The 20,937-nt window shown below is 42.4% G+C and overlaps 1 protein-coding gene across 2 annotated transcripts in view; it reads right to left on the minus strand.

The window, feature by feature from the left end:
- Positions 1–20,937, minus strand: part of LOC110521448 (single-stranded DNA-binding protein 3) — a 125,629-nt gene that overhangs the window by 103,418 nt on the left and 1,274 nt on the right. For both annotated transcript variants that reach the window (XM_036969341.2, XM_036969342.2), the window contains exon 2: positions 5,900–5,972. In XM_036969341.2, the coding sequence (XP_036825236.1) occupies positions 5,900–5,972 (73 nt within the window). The remainder of the gene's footprint in view (positions 1–5,899; positions 5,973–20,937) is intronic.

Consider the following 20,937-nt stretch of genomic DNA (forward strand, 5'->3'; position numbering starts at 1 on the left):
TAGGCAGTCTCCAGATCTCAACCCCATAGAAAATCTTTGGAGGGAGTTGAAAGTCCGTGTTGCCCAGCAACAGCCCCAAAACATCACTGCTCTAGATGAGATCTGCATGGAGGAATGGGACAAAATACCAACAACAGTGTGTGAAAACCTTGTGAATACTTACAGAAAACGTTTGACCTCGGTCATTGCCAACAAAGGGTATATAACAAAGTATTGAGATAAACTTTTGTTATTGACCAAATACTTATTTTCCACCATAATTTGCAAATAAATTCATAAAAAATCCTACAATGAGATTTTCTGGATTTTTTTTTGTGGATTTTGTCTGTCATAGTTGAAGTGTACCTATGATGAAAATTACAGGCCTCTCTCATCTTTTTAAGTGGGAGAACTTGCACAATTGGTGGCTGACTAAATACTTTTTTGCCCCACTGTATATATTTAACGAGGCAAGTTAAGAACTAATTAATATTTACAATGACAGCCTACCCTAGCCAAACCTGGATGACCCTGGGCCAATTGTGCATCGCCCTATGGGACTCCCAATCATGGCCGGATGTGATACAGCCTGGATTTGAACCAGGGACTGTAGTGATGCTTCTTGCACTGAGATCCCTCATTACCAACATTTCTGAGGATGAAATATTGTCCCTGTGTCCATTGTTTGATGCTGTAGTTTTGGGTTGGTTAACACTTCATGAGGCAAGCAGACATTCCGATCACCAAAACTAGGCCCCAAAGGACTCGTCTGCTGCCTAATGGTTTACGATCGACGTGAGGTGTCATAAAACCCCCACATCCATCCCTCTCCCCCTAAACGGGAGAGAGAGAGAGCTCTGTAGAGCTGATCCACTGTAACCTGATCTCTTGGATCCTCACAGGAGAGTCATGACACCTGCCTGATGACATCACCAGGCCATAAATTACACCAAAGAAAAATATAAAATGCAACATGTAAAGTGTTGGTCCCATGTTTTATGAGATGAAATAAAATATCCCAGAAATGTTCCATAAGCACATTTGTTTACATCCCTGTTAGTAAGTGTTTCTCCTTTGCCAAGAAAATCCAGCCACCTGACAGGTGTGGCATATCAAGAAGCTTACTAAACAGCATAATCATTACACAGAAGCACCTTGTGCTGGCGACAATAAAAGGCCACTGAAATGTGCAGTTGTGTCACAACACAATGCCACAGATGACTCAAGTTTTGTGGGAGCGTGGAATTGGCATGCTGACTGCAGGAACGTCCACCAGAGCTGTTGCCAGATAATGAAATGTTTATTTCTCTACCATAACCCGCCTCCAACGTCATTTTCGAGAATTTGGCAATATGTCCAAACGGCCTACAAACCGCAGACCACATGTAACCACACCAGCCCAGGACCTCCACATCCGGCTTCTTCACCTGTGGGATCTTCCGAGACCAGCCACCCACACAGCTGATGGGTTTGCGCAACCAAAGAATTTCTGCACAAACCGTCAGAAACCATCTCAGGAAGCTCATCTGCGTGCTCGTCATCCTCACCAGGATCTTGACCTGACTGCAGTTCAGCATTGTAACTGACTTTAGTGGGCAAATGCTCACCTTCGATGGCCTCTGGCACACTGGAGAAGTGTGCTCTTCACGGATGAATCCCAGTTTCGACTGAATATGGCAGATGTCAGACAGCCTGTATGGCGTCGTGTGGGCGAGTGGTTTGCAGATGTCAACATTGTGAACAGAGTGCCCCATGGTGGCGGTGGGGTTATAGTATGGACCGGCATTAGCTACAGACAATAAACACAATAGCATTTTATCGATGGCAATTTGAATATACAGAGATACCGTGGTGAGATCCTGAGGCCCATTGTCATGCCATTCATCTGCCGCCATCACCTCATGTCATTGTAAATAAGAATTTCTTGTATTTGATAAGAGATTAAAAAAAAAGGCTGCATTGGACCTTTAATCTCTTTGAGCTTGTCCCAGATCTGTAATTCATATTTTAGTCCACTTCTGTGCCTTGTTGGCACTTAGTCAAACCCTGCTGCTGTACTGAAAGGTTTAAGGCAGAAGGAGGCAAAAGCATTTGGGCAAGTTAGGTGTTTGATGGATTGATTTCTCAGCATTGTGATTGACTAGACTACTGTATGACGTTCTGTTGTGTTAACCTGGCCAGGTTGTGGCTTGATTTAGTCTTGCAAACACACATAACACCTGAACAGCTACCTTGATATCCACCCTTTTATAATATGACCATTAACCTGAGAGTGACAGATTATTTCAGTTCCATTGAAGGCTGCTCTCTTATAACAGGTCAGTTATGTTTTTATAACACTTCCACATATGGAATTTATGATTAATTGTGAAAGATAACGAGCAACAATTAAGCTTAAAGGGTAGGAACCTTGAGTTTTACTCACCAATGTAAAAACAAACAGTGTGGTCAAAGACTTAGTAAGTAACTTAGTTGTAGTCACGTTCGGGTTATCTATAAGTACAAACAGTTATGTTTTTGGAATATTACATATTTATGAACTTATTTCCCGATATCTTCTAAGCTACTCACAATGCACTATTTGTCAATGTCATATGGAGGATCAATGGAGGATTTTCCACCTTGGCTTAGTTCTAGCGCACTACCCGACGGACATCTGGAATCTATGCATTTAATATTTCCCTGACTCTCCCACTGCCCGGCGAAGTGCCCGCCTCCCCCTTGCTTTGGTAGCCAACTCAACATGCACGCTTTTAAAAGTTTTACAATCGGATGGGCCCCAGCGATCAATATCTCTAACTCTTTCAATCTGAGGTTGTGTTGTGTTAGTTGTGTTCTAGCTCATCTCCAGTAGTTGGGCTCTAGCTTTCCGACCATAACAGTGGTAGTTGGCTAAGCTACTAGCTAGTTGACTAAATAGTTAATGTTGGCTGGCTGCTGGCTAAGATGGCTATATGCAGTTAATATTCTTTCATAACTGGTTAGATGGCATTATGTAGTTTCAAAACTTTGGTTTACTTTAATGTAGCTGTAAGCTAGGGGTTGATAGCAACTGGCTAACTCATGCACTGCTAATGTAAGGTTGGCAGGCTGGTAAGCCTAATGTTAGCAGGCTAGTTGGCTAGCAACCTTGCAGGTTGATTTGTAAAAATACATTTATTACGTATTTGCTTGTAAGTTGGTTGAAAATGTAATTGAAACTAGTTGTCATCAGCGCAAACAATTTGAAGTTATACATTTAAAAGTTATTTCTGTTGGAGTTTACATTATAGGGTATAGGCTGGCTTGTCGGGTCCTACATATTACACCACACCCCAGAAAACCCCTTTTCCGACAAGACTTTTAGATTGGTTTTATGTTATAACTCGAAAAATAGAAAAAGTGAGGTGTAACTTTGCATTGGGACTTTTGATGTGTATACTAATGTAAATCCATATGTTACATGTTGTGACGTTTATGCTACCTACACTGTAAGGCTCGAGGGTAAATAAATAAGTATAGCATATTGTGTATAACGTTGTGCCATTGATTCCATGTCTTGAGAGTATCTCAAAGAAAATGAGGCCGTTTTAGAAAACCGTCGTCTAATGTTCCTCCTCCTGTGTGGTTGACAAAGGGAAACCCAACTGAGGCTAACAATGTTGTGTCTGTATCTTCCAAATATTTCATGTAGGCCTGGGCCATGCTCCATACATGTACCCCAAAGCATGTTTGAACACAATGACACACAGGTACAGTCAAGAACAGTAGTGGAATGCTGTAATACATGATAACAGCTGAACAGATTATAATACAGAGAGGAGACATGTGGAAATGTGAGCTGGGTGAATCACACCACTGGCATAGTTCTGTGCTTGAACACAGGCCAGAGAGTGTTTTATATTAAATAAATTAGAAACCTCACAACCTTTCATTGCATATGAAAGGGATCACCTTAGCAGGTCCGGGGGTTAAGAACACTATTATTAACTATTATTAAGTGTACCCATTCACCCATCAAACTACACTTATTTAATCTGACTAACACATGGGAGTGTTTAAATTGCCTGACGACTCAAACTGAATTATTCAGCTGCTCTATGATCCCTACATACTTCTGTCGAAGACCGCCATCATTGAAGTTGTTTGCAGTGATCACAAAATTAGGGGTGTTGTTCAAAACAAAAAGTCATCAGCAATTGGATAATTTCTAACCAATCAGAGTATCAAAGCCAATGACACATTTTCTAAAACGCTGCTTTACCTACATGTGTTCTGGCTCAAACCATCGGTTTCTGGGACCAATCAGAACAGTTAGAACATGTTTGCGTTCTAGAAATCGTCAAAGAGGTACTCCGATCCAGACTCGTTGCGGAGTAAAACTAATGTCTGTGGGCTTGGCGTTTCGCAGGAACAAGTAGTCTGGGTAGCCAGGCAAGTGTTTAAGAACAGTTATGAACCAAATGAACAGAGGCATCAACACCACTCTAGAAGTGTCAAGCTCTCACTGCTGGCTAAATGAATGGTAAAGAATATAGGAGCTAAATAGACTAGTATGAGCATCCAGGGTATCACTGATTAAGGATACTGGAGTTTAATTAAACCTCTTAAGGATCTCAACAGATCGGTGTCCCGACCACGGGACAGTTGAGCTAACGTAGGCTAATGTGATTAGCATGAGGTTGTAAGTAACATAGACATTTCTGATATTGTCAGAAAGCTTACATTCTTGTTAATCTAACTGCATTGTCCAATTTACAGTAGCTATTACAGTGAAAGAATACCATGCTATTGTTTGAGGAGAGTGCACAGTTATGAACTTAAAAAGTTATTAATAAACCAATTAGGCACATTTGGGCAATCTTGATACAAACATTTCAACAGAACAGCAATGGTTCATGGGATCAGTCTAAAACGTTGCACATACACTGCTGCCATCTATTGGCCAAAATCTAAATTGCACATGGGCTGGAATAATACATTATGGCCTTTCTCTTGCATTTCAAATATGATGGTACAAAACATTTTTTTGTCTTTTTCTTTGTATTATCTTTTACCAGATCTAATGTGTTATATTTTCCTACATTAATTTCACATTTCCACAAACTCCAAAGTGTTTCCTTTCAAATGGTATGAAGAATATGCATATCCGTGCTTCCGGTCCTGAACTACAGGCAGTTAGATTTGGGTATGTCATTTTAGGGGAAAATGTAAAAAAGAGGTGGATCCTTAAGAGGTTTTAACCTAACTGCTAAAAGTTTCAGAGACACATAGAGAGGTATAAGCAGGGACATGAATTTGTCCTGACCAAGTAACCTGGGAAGGAAAAACTCATGGCCCTACTTATGGCTTCCTGCACAAGATAAGTGGTCAGGAATTCTCCTGGCCCTAGGGAAAGGGAACAGCGGCCACATAATAGAAATTTAACGTTTGTCTTTAACATGAATAATATAGTCCACAGTGATTTGTGTATCCACAGCTATAACGGTACGATATTAAGTAAGCTGCTTAAGACGTGGAGATGTTATAGAGGGGAAGGCCTGAATACTTGGCCATTATGAGGAAGGATGTCCATTAAGGAAGATGATGCAACACATTAGAAGGGCTTTACCTCACTGACAGTTCAGGGGCTATCAGACTAATAGGGGAAGTGTGTGGCCTAGGTGTTGTTATGGAAAGCAAATAGAATAGTTGCCATTTTGTATTGTCCTTATAGAAATCTTAAGACTAATACTGCTGTTATTCCTCAGCTTAGTCTTACATTTAAATCATTGTATACAACATTTTGGGATCCGATTACTTGGTGTTACAAAGCAGAGATTACCAAACTGTTCCTTGACCCCAGGGCTACCACTAAATGTAAATTCCATCCCTCGCTATACAACGGAGAAAAATCCCATTCATCCATTCACCTCAAAGTTATTCTAAAGCTGTTTCTTACCTCTGACAGGAAGGTCTGTGCTGATTTCTGTGCACCGACGTGCAGCAAATACTCATACACATATAAAGCTAACCTGTAAAACAAAGAGAAAAGGGTCAGCATTGAGGCTCCATCTCACACCTCCATTCCTCCTTCCCCTCCTCCTCACTCTGGAGAATCTCTCACCCTCCCTCCTGAGGTAGCAGGCAGCCTAACCCACTGGTGCTCAGGTGAAAAATGTGGCTTTACTGGATCTCTCCTTACAGGCCAGTGGAATTAAGCAGGAGAAGGAAAGCTTTGTCACAATCACAAACACAATCGTATTTGAGTTCAGACCTATAGTATGTACACCAGGGATCATCAACTAGATTCAATCACAGCCAATTTTTTTCTTGAGCGGATGGTCGGGGGGCCAGAACATAATTACAAATCATTTATAGACTGCAAATTGACCACAAGAAGCCCAAACAGATACTGTATCCGTTTCTTTTTCTTTGTTCTTTTACCCCTTTTTCGTGATATCCAATTGGTAGTTACAGTCTTGTCCCATCGCTGCAACTCCCGGACGGACTAGGGAGAGGCGAAGGTCAAGAACCATGCGTCCTCCGAAACACGACCCTGCCAAGCCGCACTGCTTCTTGACACACTGTTCGCTTAACCCGGAAGCCAGCCGCACCAATGTGTTGGAGGGAACACCATCCAGCTGGCGACCGAAGTCAGCTTGCAGGCGCCCCGGGCCCACCACAAGGAGCCGCTAGAGCATGATGGAAGAAAGAAATCCCGGCCGGTCCAAACCCTCCCCTAAACTGGACGATGCTGGGCCAACTGTGCGCCACCTCATGGGTCTCCCGGTCAGGGCCGGCTGTGAAAGCGTATGATCAAACCCGGGTCTGTAATGACGCCTTAAGCACTGCGATGCAGTGTCTTAGACCACTGTGCCACTCGGGAGGCCATGATAGTGTATAATATTTGGCTGAAACATTTCAAACCTTGCTTACATTTGTATATGATCACGTGTCTCTCTATTATGTGTGGAAATACTTGGGGAACAGATTTACCAAATTAAAATCCATTAGAGCAGATTTCTTGGTGTTTTTACAGATTATGTCCAAAAATGAAAATTCAACAAAAAATAAAAACATTTTGCTCAGAAAACCCGCGTGCCGCCAGTTAGGGAACCCTGATGCACACAGTATTGACATGTACAGTAAGAACCAGAGACTGTTTCACTATGAGGATAGGCAGAAAAACATTGCTGACTCTAAGGAACATCCATTGGGGCGCTCTAGAAAAAAAACATTTTTTAAACTTTGTGGCATGATGCCACAACTCTGTGGTTTAAGGAGCTCCTTCTTTAACATGAAGGCTGATGAAAACAAGAGGCAAGTAGAGAGAGCCAAGTAAGGCTTGGAGCAACACTATCTGACAAGCCACACTGCCGCATGCATTTTTGTCATTTTTGGTATCCATTACGACTGTCATTTAGCCGCCTGTGCTGGCAATTACTGTGCTCCCAATGCTCCTGGACTAATGCTGAAACCACACTGCTAGGGGGGGGAAACATCCCCTGTTCTCCCCAGCTAGACTGAACAGAGGGGACAACAAGGCAGCTCAGTAACAGTGTGGTTTTAGAGAGGACAGGGACCCCTGTCAGTCTGGTCACATCAGATTACGTCCACTGTAGCAGCAGAGGCTCAGAAACACTTGGGCCTATGATAACGAATTGTGTTGAACCAAGCACCAGGGACATAATTGTCTCGAAGTAATCATTCCTTCGATATGCCTGCTTTTCATGTGGGAGACTTCTCTTCCACCGTCTGCCAAAAAACAGTTCTGACTAACGTTAGACATTAGTTAAAGGGGGACCTATCTTCTTAAAGATGCAAAATGTCACCTTTTGGGGTACCTGACCAAATGCATCTGTCATTCTCATTGAAAGCAAGTGTAAGAAGTGGTAGATATGTTCTATGTGCGTTCTATTTTCATGTCCGGATCAAATGCATGCCCAAATTCAACTGCCTGCTACTCATCCCCAGAAGAGTGGGTTTTCATTGGGAATCCAGATTTCTAAGGGACCTTCTTGCAGTTCCTACCACTTTCACTGGATGTCACCAGTCTTTAGAAATTGGTTGAGGTTTTTCCTTTGTGTAATGAAAAAGTAGCCCTGTTCAAAACGAGGGTCACTTCAAGTGTACTGTTAGATAGAGGCGCGTGACCAGAAAGCTAGCAACAGTTTGTTTTCCTCCTGTATTGAACACAGCTCATCCAGTCTTCAATTTTATTGATTATTTGCGTAAAAAAATACCCAAAGTTGTATTACAAAAGTAGTTTGAAAAGTTTTGGCAAAGTTTACAGGTAACCTTTGAGATATTTTGTAGTCACGTTGCGCAAGTTGGAAGCAGTGTTTTTCTGGATCAAACACGCCAAATAAATTGACATTTTGGATATATATCGACGGAATTATTCGAACATTTGTGATGTTTATGGGACATATTGGAGTGCCAACAAAAGAAGCTTGTCAAAGGTAAGGCATGATTTATATTTTTATTTCTGCGTTTTGTGTCGCACCTGCAGGGTTGAAATATGTTCTCTCTTTGTTTACAGAGGTGGTACCCTCAGATAATAACATTGTTTGCTTTCGCTGAAAAAACTTTTTGAAATCTGACATGTTGGTTGAATTCACAACAAGTGTAGCTTTAATTTGGTATCTTACATGTGTGATTACATGAAAGTTTGGTTTTTATAGTAATTTATTTGAATTTGGCGCTCTGCATTTTCACTGGCTTTTGGGCAGGTGGTATGCTAGCGTCCCACATATCCCGGAGAGGTTAACCAGGAAGTACCTGTGCTCTCCCTCTCAGAGTGATAGTGCAGCTGTTTAAACTCTTCTGTTTTCTGGTAAAGACTGGAGGCAGTTGGTGTAAAATGTAAGAAGACTACCTCTTGGCTGTGTGTAATACCCAGCGGCATGCGTCGGCTTATATAAGCTGGTCCATGCTGAACTGGATCGAACAGAGATTCCTATGAGTTGATTAAATTTTCATGGCTAGACTGGTGTGATCTGGGGTTCTATGCCCTGGTGATGGGCACCTGCCCCTTCTCTAATGCATTATTTAAAAACACTCATTCAATCCTGGCTTCGGGGGACACCTTTTGTTGCACTGTCAGAAGCACTGAGTGTAACTCCGCCAAGGGAAGAGGGTTGTGGAGACTCTTCCTGTGCAGGTAGATGAATCAGTGGAGAGGGAAAGAGAGAGCGAGAAACTCTAGGCGTTAAGACTACTGTGTGATGACAAAAGGGCTAACGACCGTAGTGGAAACCACAGGGCCAGACATGACAGGAGACAGAGCTACGACACCAAACACAAGGCATATGGTCATACAAAAGCCTTCTCTGAAACTAGAAACAGCTAGCGCACACACCATGTCCTGTGACCTCCCAATGGGAACATCTCCATAATAATATATTTACAACCCCTGAGTAACAAGCGTGTTGCTCATTCTTCTCCTGTCTGTCATAGTGTTGTCTCAGGTGCCTAGAAAAGAATCTCAACATCCTAGTTGATTGCTCAGCTGGTCTTATCCACCCCTCTACCCCTCTCACCTAATTCTCTCTGCCCTGCTGTGACACTCCAGGTAAAGAGGTCAGAGGCCACTGAAACCCCATCATCATGGATAATGTTCATACAAATGACATGCTGCAGAAAGATGAGGAAATCAGAGGCCAGCTGACTTCTCTCAGTCAGAGAATGACTATTGAGTAGGTGGTTGAGTTTGGTCCCCTCTGTAGTGACTAAGGGCTCAGACACACCAATAGCGTTCGCTGGACGAGAGTACTTAGCACCTCTGAACGCAATTTGCAATGTGAACCGATTTTACATTTAGAAAAGTGGGTGGTCCCTAAAAACACAGCGTGGTGAACGATCGGCAGACGAACAAGAGATCCAAATATGGTGCGATGTGTGCTAGCCTTAACATTAGAGGCAGGGCCAGGGAGGGAGACAGCAGCCTCCAGCAAGCTCGGAGCTTTGCACTATGTCCACACTTCAAGGGGAGATCTCCCACCTCAACCCAGGAACACACCTGTCCTGACATCTCGCCCCAGGCTCCCAGACTACGCTCCCACTAGACATGAAAGCACCTCCGCCAAGTTTAGCCAGCTAAAGCACAGTCTGTTAGCAAATTTACTTTCCGGTCTTGATTTCAATAATTCAGCAGTGAAAGCATGGCCTTGATTAGATAAGGTACGCAGGAGAAGTGATGGAGAAGGGAGTCGAAGTAAATGCAAGATAGTCATTTCACAAAAGCCTACAGTAATTAAGAGTGTATTGGAAAATGTGGACACAGTTGACAGGAATGGCGCCAGAGGGGATGCCTGCCGTTTTACGGGCTCCAAACCAACTGTCATATTTTGTTAGTTTTTTCGCATTGTTTGTAACTTATTTTGCACATAAAGTTGCCGCTACCATATCTTAAGCGATTACTCGCCTAACAAAACTAACCCCTATCTGAGATTTCTACTGCAGCCCTCATCCTCCACATACCACACCCATTCTGCAAGTCAAATTCTGTTAAAGGTCCCCAAAGCACACACATTCCTGGGTCGCTCGTCTTTTCAGTTCGCTGCAGACAGCGACTGGAACGAGCTGCAACAAACACTCAAACTGGACAGTTTTATCTAAATCTCTTCATTCAAAGACTCAATCATGGACACTCTGACAGCTGTGGCTGCTTTGTGTGATGTATTGTTGTCTCTACCTTCTTGCCCTTTGTGCTGTTGTCTGTGCCCAATAATGTTTGTACCATGTTTTGTGCTGCTACCATGTTGTTGTCATGTTGTGTTGCTACCATGCTGTGTTGTCATGTGCTGCTGCCTTGCTATGTTGTTGTCTTAGGTCTCTCTTTATGTAGTGTTGTCTCTCTTGTCGTGATGTGTGTTTTGTCCTATATTTATATATTTTTTATCCCAGCCCCCGTCCCCACAGGATGCCTTTTGGTAGGCCGCCATTGTAAGTAAGAATTTGTTCTTAATTAACTAACTTGCCTGGTTAAATAAAAGGTTAAATAAATCAAATAAAAAACTTGAATATTTTTTCTTTAATGAGTCCGACGCAAAGTATATACTGCTCTCCGGAGACCAGGCCCAAATCTAAGTAATTTGCATGACAAAAAGGCGGAGATACAGAGGGAGAAGATCGGGGTGCCTTGCTAAGATTCATATGCGAGTGAATAAATCACAATTACCATCGGTTCTACTGGCCAATGTTGAATCACAGCTGGTGTGCAATGTCTAATATTAAAGAAGTCTCTAGGAATTGCTCGCTTGAGGTGGAGTACCTCATGATAAGTTGTAGACCACACTATCTACCAAGAGAGTTCTCATCTATATTATTCGTAGTCGTCTATTTACCACCACAAACTGATGCTGGCACTAAGACTGCACTCAACGAGCTGTATAAGACCATAAGCAAACAAGAAAATGTTAATTCAGAAGCGGTGCTCCAAGTGGCTGGGGACTTTAATGCAGGCAAACCTAAATCCGTTTTACCTCATTTCTACAACCAGAGGAAGAAACAAATAAAAACAACTCCACACACAGAGATGCATACAAAGCTCTCCCACGCCCTCCATTTGGCAAATCTGACCATAATTCTATCCTCTTGATTCTTGCTTACAAGCAAAAACTAAAGCAGGAAGTACCAGTGACTCGCTCAATACGGAAGTGGTCAGATGACGCGGATGCTATAGGACTGTTTTGCTAGCACAGACTGGAATATGTTCAATGATTCATCCAATGGCATTGAGGAGTATACCATCTCAGTCAACGGCTTCATCAATAAGTGTATTGGCGACATTGTCCCCACAGCGACGGTACGTAAACATCCCAACCAGAAGCCTTGTATTACTGGCAACAACTGCGTCGAGCTAAAGGCTAGAGTTGCCGCTTTCAAGGAGCGGGACAATAATCCAGACGCTTGTAAGAAATCCCGCTATGCCCCTTTAGACAAACCATCAAACAGGCAAAGCGTCAATACAGGACTAAGATTGAATCCTACTACACCGGCTCGGATGCTCGTCGGATGTGGCAGGGCTTGCAAACTATTATGGACAAAGGGAAACCCAGCCGCCAGCTGCCCACTGACGCAAGCCTACCAGATGAGCTAAATGCCTTTTAGGCTTGCTTCGAGGCAAGCAACACTAAAGCATGCATGACAGCACCAGCTGTTCCGGACAACTGTGTGATCACACTCTCCGTAGCCGATGATAGCAGGACCGTAAAAACAGGTCAACATTCACAAGGCTGCTGGGCCAGACAGACAGATTACCAGGGCGTGTACTAAGCACATGCGTGGATCAACTGGCAAGTGGCAAGTTTCTTCACTGACATTTTCAACCTCTCTGAGTCTGTAATACCCACATTTCAAGCAGACCACCATAGTCCCTGTGCCCAACAAAGCGAAGATAACCTGCCTAAATGACAACCGCCCGTAGCACTCACGTCGGCAATCAAGTGCTTTGAAAGGCTGGCCATGGCTCACAACACCATCATCCCGAAAACCCGAAACCCACTCCAATTTTAATACCGCCCCAACAGATCCAGAGATGACGCAATCTCAATCGCACTCCACACTGCCCTTTCCCACCTGGACAAAAGGAACACCTATGTGAGAAAGCTGTTCATTGACTACAGCGCAGCGTTCAACACCATAGTGTTCAACACCAAAGCTCATCACTAAGCTAAGGGCCCTGGGACTAAACACCTCCCTCTGCAACAAGATCTTGGACTTCCTGACGGGCCGCCCCCAGGTGGTAAGCAACAACACATCTGCCACGCTGATCCTCAACACTGAGGCCCCTCAGGGGTGCGTGCTTTGTCCCCTCCTGTACTCCCTGTTCACCCACAACTGCATGGCCAAGCACAACTCCAACACCATTAAGTTCATTAAGTTTGCTGGCAACACAACAGTGGTAGGCCTGATCACTGACAATGATGAGACAGCCTATAGGGAGGTCAGAGGCCAGGACAACAACCTCTCCCTCAATGTGAGCAAGACAAAGGAAATGATTGTGGACTACAGGAAAAGGAAGGCCAAACTGGCCCCCATTAACATCAACAGGGCTGTAGTGAAGTGGGTCAAGAGTTTCAAGTACCTTGGTGTCCACATCACCTACAAACTATCATGGTCAAAACACACCAAAAAAGGTGTGAAGAGGGCACGAAAACACCTTTCCCCACAGGAGACTGAAAATATTTGGCATGGGTACCCAGATCCTCAAAATGTTCTACAGCTGCACCATCAAGAGCATCCTGACCGGTTTCATCACCGCCTGGTATGGCAACTGCTAAGCCGTTACAGAAGGTAGTGCGTACGGCCCAATACATGACTGGGGCCAAGCTTCCTGCCATCCGGGAACTATATACTAGGCGGTGTCAGAGGAAGGACCCACAAAATTGTCAAAGACTCCGGTCATCCAAGTCATAGACTTTTCTCTCTGCTACCACACGGCAAGTCCAAAAGGCTCAACCTCCAAGCTATAAGACTGCTGAACAATTAATCAAATGGCCACCCGGACTATTTACATTGACCCCCCCTTTGTTTTTACACTGCTGCTACTCACTGTTTATTATCTATGCATAGTCACCTTACCCCAACCTACATGTACAAACTACCTTGACTAACCTGTACCCCTGCAAAATGACTCTGTATCGGCACCCCGTGTACATAGTCTCATTATTGTTAAGTGATCTTATTGTGTTACTTAATTTTTTACTTAAATTTATTCAGTAAATATTTTAACTATTTCTTATACTGCATTGTTGGTTATTAAGGGCTTGTAAGTAATACACTGTTGTATTCAGCGCATGTGACAAATACAATTTGATTTGATGTGTAATGACAAGTTTTGTAAGCAAAGGAGGAGGCATTCCCAATATGTTAAGAGTTCCATCCCATAAACAGGTAGCCTAAGAACTAACATTTCCTACATTGGCGGTATTTTTTTTTGCATGGCTTAAATCAGCATGGGTTAATCCACACACACACACACACCCACACACACACACACACACACACACACACACACACACTTAATGGGCTGGATTCCCATTGCCAAAGTCATCTGTTTCTTTACCAGGAGGAGCTAGCCTGCAGCTAAATTGACTCTACAACTATGGACATGCTCTGCTTGAAAGGATGCCATTGTATTCTAACCTGAAAGTCTTCATTTTGGGGCAATTGATACATTAAGATGGTTTTCTTTCCCACAGAATAAAACTAACAGAATATAAATAGACAGGGTTTATACATGGAATAAGCAGTTAATAGGTCTTGTTAAGTTAATAATACAGTTACTACTACAGTACACTCTCTATAGGTAATAATTAATTAGCTACATAAAAATAAAAAGGTACATTAAATATATACAAAGTATGTGGACACCCCTTCAAATGAATGGATTTGGCTATTTCACCCACACCAGCTGCTGACAGGTGTATAAAATCGAGCACACAGACATGCAATCACCATAGACAAACATTGGCAGTAGAATGGCCTTACTGAGGAGCTCAGGTGACTCAACGTGGCACCGTCATAGGATGCCACATTTCGTCAAATTTCTGTCCTGCTAGAGCTGCCCCTGTCAACTATAAGTGCTGTTATTGTGAAGTAGAAACTTCTAGGAGCAACAATGGCTGAGCCGCAAAGTGGGAGGCCACACAAGCTCAGAGAACGGACCCGTGAGTGCTGAAGAGCGTAGCGTGTAAAGATTGTAACCGAGGACAGACAACACTCACTACAGAGTTCCAAACTGCCTCTGGAAGCAACATCAAAGGAATTGTTTGTCGGGAGCTTCTTGAAATGGGTTTCCATGGCCGAGCAGCAGCACACAAGCCTAAGATCACCATGCGCAATGCCAAGCGTCGGCTGGAGCAGTGTAAAGCTCACGACCATTGGACTCTGGAGCAGTGGAAACGCGTTCTCTGGAGTGATTAATCACTCTTCCCCCTCTGGCAGTCCGACGGGCGAATCTGGGTTTGGCAGATGCCAGGAGAGCGCTACCTGCCCCAATGTATAGTGCCAACTGTAACGTTTGGTGGAGGTGGAATAATGGTCTGGGGCTGTTTTTCATGGTTTGGATTATGCCCCTTAGTTCCAGTGAAGGGAAATCTTAACGCTACAGCATACAATGACATTCTAGACCATTCTGTGCTTCCAACTTTGTGGCAACAGTTTGGGGAAGGCCCTTTCTGTTTCAGCATGACAATGTCCTCGTGCACAAAGCGAGGTCCATACAGAGTTGGTTTGTTGAGATCAGTGTGGAAGAACTTGACTGGCCTGCACAGAACCCCGACCTCAATCTCATCAAACACCTTTGGGATGAATTGGAAGGTCCGCTGCGAGCCAGGCCTAATCATCCAACATCAGTGCCAACCTCATAAATGCTTGTGGCTGAATGAAAGCAAGTCCCTTCAGCGATGTTCCAACATCTAGTGGAAAGCCTTCACAGAAGAGTGGAGGCTGTTGTAGCAACAAACTCCATATTAATGACCATCATTTTGGTATGAGATGTTCGACGAGCAGGTGTCCATGTCACGTAGTGTATCATGTTTCTATAACATTTCTATAATATGGGGGCCAGTGTAATAAACAGCATACACACATGCACTTCATAAGTTTGTCTGTGCTGTGACCAACCCCATTGCTGACTTAATGCACGTAGCCTCAATATTTATACTGTCTCACTTGTTTCAAGTGAAGAAACAAAATATGTGCGGATGCATGAATAGCATCCAACAAAAAGCTAAATTAATTGACTGCTAACACCTCTGAATATGAGCATAATTATTCCAAGCAAAGCAGAGGAAATCAGAGGTTCTTTACAAAATAGTGGCGTGTTTTTGCGTACGTGAGTATGTGGTTCTTTGTCTCTCAAAAGGCCAAAACGCAGACGGCAGTACCATCTGTGTTAAATCAAAAAACCGTGCATTCAGACCTCAAGAACTAAATACAAATATAGGGGCGTTGAGGGGAGGATGTAAAGAAACAAATTCAAATCAAACGGATGACTCTTCTACAACATGTGTGACAGGGTCAAGCACTACCAACTTTCATGATGAAAAACATATATTTTATTCATCCAATGGAAGGGCCCTGTGACAGCGATGGCCGGTTTCTCAGCACATTTCAAGAGTTGTAATTAACAAACAGATCATTTGAATGTTGGAGCCTCTAATTCAACCCCAGTTAAAATCAAATTAAATCAATGCAGAAAGAGTGAGTGTGAGGTGTAATTAATTCCTCTCGTCACAAGGGCACAGCGTTCTTGTTCTACCTTTTTCCACAGGCATCGGCTGCTTCCTCACGTACACAAGCACTTTCTTGAATGACACCATCCCTCAATCTAGGACTTTCAAAGTTACATGTTTATCGGCGTCTCCATTTCTTCACTGCACAGAACATTTTAAGTGCATGTATTTCCACACAGACACTTAAGTGCAGAACACAACACGGAACACAGCTATAGTCAATGCTGCGTCTTTACATCGCTAAAGACAGTGCCCAAACATTCTTAGAACTAACCCAAGATGGGCTGTAGTCTGTCGTTTCCAATGGGAACAAATGTGTCATAGTGGGCCGAACAAGCAAGGTGGCGGGCAGAGCCAAGCACAAGCTAGTGATATCCTTCTGGCGTGTTCTAGAATGCATATTTCTGTTAGGTAACGCATACCTCTGAAGTGCATGTGTGCAATAACTCAATTCGCCTTTGCACTCCTAAACAATGCAATTTTTTTTTACTTTGGCAAAGGGTCAATTTTACAAAACTTATTCCACTCTTTTCGTAACAGGTTTTAGTTTGGGGAATAGAAACTGTATTGAGATCAAATGTTTCATCGATGAGAAAATTTGTCAGCCAAAATTAAATCTCATTCCATCTTCTCCCACTGCCGGCCAGTGGGCTTCCTCTCACCATCATATTTGGTAATGAGTGGAAACACAAAGCAGATGATTCACATTTATACATGTGGTGAAATATCAGTCTCATTGTTTTATCTGTGGTATGCCTCTAGCCAAAAGCATGTAAAAGTTACACCCAATATTACCAGAACTATGTTTTTTCTTTCTGCCATGTGTTCGTGCTAATGTTGCAGACATGTTTTAAACTACTCAAGCCAATATATTTTGGTTTGATAACAAACATTGTTTAGCTAGCTAGGCATGTTACCTAGCTAGCAACCTGATAACTTGACCACTGACTAGGCTATGCACAAATTTAGATGGCACAGGAAGAACTGAAAATGAATAGGCTACTCAAAGAGATGCTTCAAAAGGTAGGCTGCATATGCAAGAATGGGTTGTGTATGATTGTGTGTATGTGTGTGAGAGGATGTGTGTGAAGCAGCAGTAAGTGAAACAGTCTTTTTCGGGAGGGAGAGCGTGTAGGCCTGTGTGAGTGAGTGTGTGTGAGAGAGAGAATATGTGTGCAAGTGTTAAACTTCAAGAACATTGATAAGAGGAAGTAGGCCTACTTATATAGCTAGCTGTATGTTACAATGACTTTTGTGTTGTTTATGGTGAAAATGATATTAAACCATACTGATGAATATAATTGTTTCCATCCCTTACAATCAAACACAGTATGCCTGTAACTCAATTAGGTACTTTTTAACTGGAAAAGTCTTCTTCAGGACCAAATTTGAATTTGCAACTAACTAATGCCACCACCTTGATTAATTATTTTAATCATTTGACAACCCTAATTTTAACATGTTAGTAATTCTGTCAACAAACTCCTAGATTCCTCCAATGCTTTTATTAGCCATTATACCATTTACATCCGTGGTGCACTTTTATAACTTGAATCTTCTCTACTATTGGTTATATACACTAGACACCTTGACTCTCCAGTCTCCCCTTCGCTCTGCCAAAAATTGGACTACCTGCACAAACAGAGACCATATGGGTTTTTCATTTCAATTTCCAAATGAAGTAGGAGTTAATCTAACAAGCCTTCAGACAACATGGACAGCATCATGACTAACAATAGTGTAAAGAGAGTGAAACAAGCGTTTGTTTTACAGTGCATGGCAGAGTGATTAGTTAGGTGATAATGGCATTGAATCCTCACTCTGGCCATCAGCTACTTACCTGACTCACACACAGACACCCAACAAGCATGAAGCAGTGTCTGTCAGAAGGTTCAATGCTTAAACTGATGACAATCAATCAAATAAGTGAATTTTCCTTGTTAGGGAAAATGTGTGGAGTGGTATATACAACAAGACAAAGTGTATCTACAGTGCCTTCGGAAAGTATTCAGACTTCTTGACTTTTCAACATTTTGTTACCTTACAATTATAAAATGCATTAAAAATAATAATAATAAATAAACTCTCCAATCTACATGCAATACCCCATAAAACCAATGCAAAAACATTTTAGGCAGTCTTTTCAAACAGCTCTTATACTAAAAGAGCATTATCATAATTTTCACAGTATCATTCCAATCTCATAGTATGTACAGTGCATTCGGAAAGTATTCAGACCCCTGCCCTTTTTTCACATTTTGTTACATTACAGTCTTATTCTAAAATGTATTAAATACATTTTGTTCCCCATCAATCTACACACTATACCCCCCAGGTTTTTAAAAACATTTGCAAATGTATTAAAAATAAACACACCCTATTCAAACCCTTTGCTATGAGACTCTAAATCGAGCTCAGGTGCATCCTGTTTCCATTAATCATCCTTGAGATGTTTCTACAACTTCATTGGAGTCCACCTGTGGCAAATTCAATTGATTGAATATGATTTGGAAAGGCACACACCTGTCTATATAAGGTCCCACAGTTGACAGTGCATGTCAGAGCAAAAACCAAGCCATGAGGTCGAAGGAATTGTCCGCAGAGCTCCGAGACAGGATTGTGCTGAGGCACAGATCTGGGGAAGTGTACCAAAACATTTCAGCAGCATTGAAGGTCCCCAAGAACACAATGGCATTCATTATTCTTGGTCAGGGAGGTGACCAAGAACCTGATGGCCACTCTTGACAGAGCTCTAGAGTTCCTCCTCTGTGGAGATGAGAACCTTCCAGAAGGACAACCATCTCTGCAGCACTCCACCAATCAGGCCTTTATGGTAGAGTGGCCAGATGGAAGCCACTCCTCAGTAAAAGGCACATGACAGACCACTTGGAGTTTGCCAAAAGGCACCTAAAGACTCTCAGACCATGAGAAACAACATTGAACTCTTTGGCCTGAATGCTAGTCTGGAAGAAACCTGGCACTATGAAGCATGGTGGTGAAAGCATCATGTTGTGCAGATGTTTTTCAGTGCCAGGGACTTGGAGACTAGTCAGGTTCGAGGCAATGAATGGAGCAAAGTACAGAGGGAGATACGCGATGAAAACCTGCTTAGGTTCTCAGGACATCAGACAAAGCAGGAGTGGCTTCTGGACAAGTCTCTGATATGTCCTTGAGTGGCCCAGCCAGAGCCCGAACTTGACCCCAATCAAACATCTCTGGTAAGACCTGAAAATAGCTCTGCAGCAACGCTCCCCATCCAACCTGACAGAGCTTGAGAGGATATGCAGAGAACAATGGGAGAAACTCCCCAAATACAGGTGTGCCAAACTTGTAGCGTCAAACCCAAGACTTTATGTTGTAATCGTTGCCAAAGGTGCTTCAACAAAGTACTGAATACTTGTGTAATATTTCAGTGTTTTTTATTTATTTATTTATGACCCATTAAAAATTCTAAACACCTGTTCTTGCTTCGTCATTATGAGGTATTGTGTGTAGATTGATGAGGGGGAAAACAACAATTGAATCAATTTTAGAATAAGTCTGTAAAGTAACAAAATGTGGAAAAAGTCAAGGGATCTGAATACTTTCCGAAGGCACTGAAGAAAAATAAGCTCAACAATGAAAGTGTTGGTCCAATGTCTCATGAGCTGAAATAAAAGATCCCAGAAATGTTTCATACACACAAAAAGCTAATATCTCTCAAACTTTGTACACACATTTGTTTACATCCCTGTTCGTAAGCATTTCTCCTTTGCCAAGATAATCCATCCACCTAGCATGTGTGGCATATCAAGAAACGAATTAAACAGCATGATCATTACACAGATGCACCTTGTGCTGGGGACAATAAAAGGTATCTAAAATGTGCAGTTTTGTCACAACACAATGCCATAGATGTCTCAAGTTGAGGGAGCATGCAATTGGCATGCTGTCCGCAGGAATGTCCACCAGAGCTGTTGCCAGAGATGTAATAATAATTTCTCTACCATAAGCCGCCACCAACGTCATGTTAGAAAATGTTGCACTATGTCCCACTGACCTCAAAACCGCAGACCACGTGTAACCACACCAGCCCAAGGGGGGTGCTGAGGAGTATCTGTCTGTAATAAATCCCTTTAGTGGGGGGGAAACTAATTCTAATTGTTTTCAATTGACTGATTTCCAGGAAAGCCTACAAGTAATCCTCATCATCATGATCCCCACACAGTCAGCCATAGGATGAAGGCAACTTCGACAAAGCATTCCAGGTTATGCTGGTTGAGAGAATGCCAAGAGCATGCAAAGCTGTCATCAAGGCAAAGGGTGGCTACTTTAAAGAATATAAAATATTATATATATATATTATTATTATTATTATATATTATTTGTTTAACACTTTTTTGGTTACTACATGATTCCATATGTGTTATTTCATAGTTTTGATGCCTTTACTATTATTCTACAATGTAGAAAATAGTAAAATAAAGAAAAACCCTTGAATGAGTAGGTGTGTCGAAACTTGACTGGTACTGTATTTTATTTTTCTCCATGATAAACGTACTGTATTTATTCATGCAGGAGAAAAAAAAGCAACATGAGATAGCACTGCTATCCAGGTGCCTTGATCGAAGTCTCCACATTATCTTTGTGATCTTGGGACAAGAAACTCGGTTCATAGTTGTGACAGTCATCGTTACATCGTGTGTGAAGGCTAAATATGTAACGAAGTGATGATCATATCAGGATCACAACACAATAGCTTGTGTCGCAAAGA

Source organism: Oncorhynchus mykiss, chromosome 4 (assembly GCF_057628025.1).
Source record: "Oncorhynchus mykiss isolate SJ-2025 chromosome 4, ASM5762802v1, whole genome shotgun sequence".
NCBI classification, from domain to species: Eukaryota; Metazoa; Chordata; class Actinopteri; order Salmoniformes; family Salmonidae; genus Oncorhynchus; species Oncorhynchus mykiss.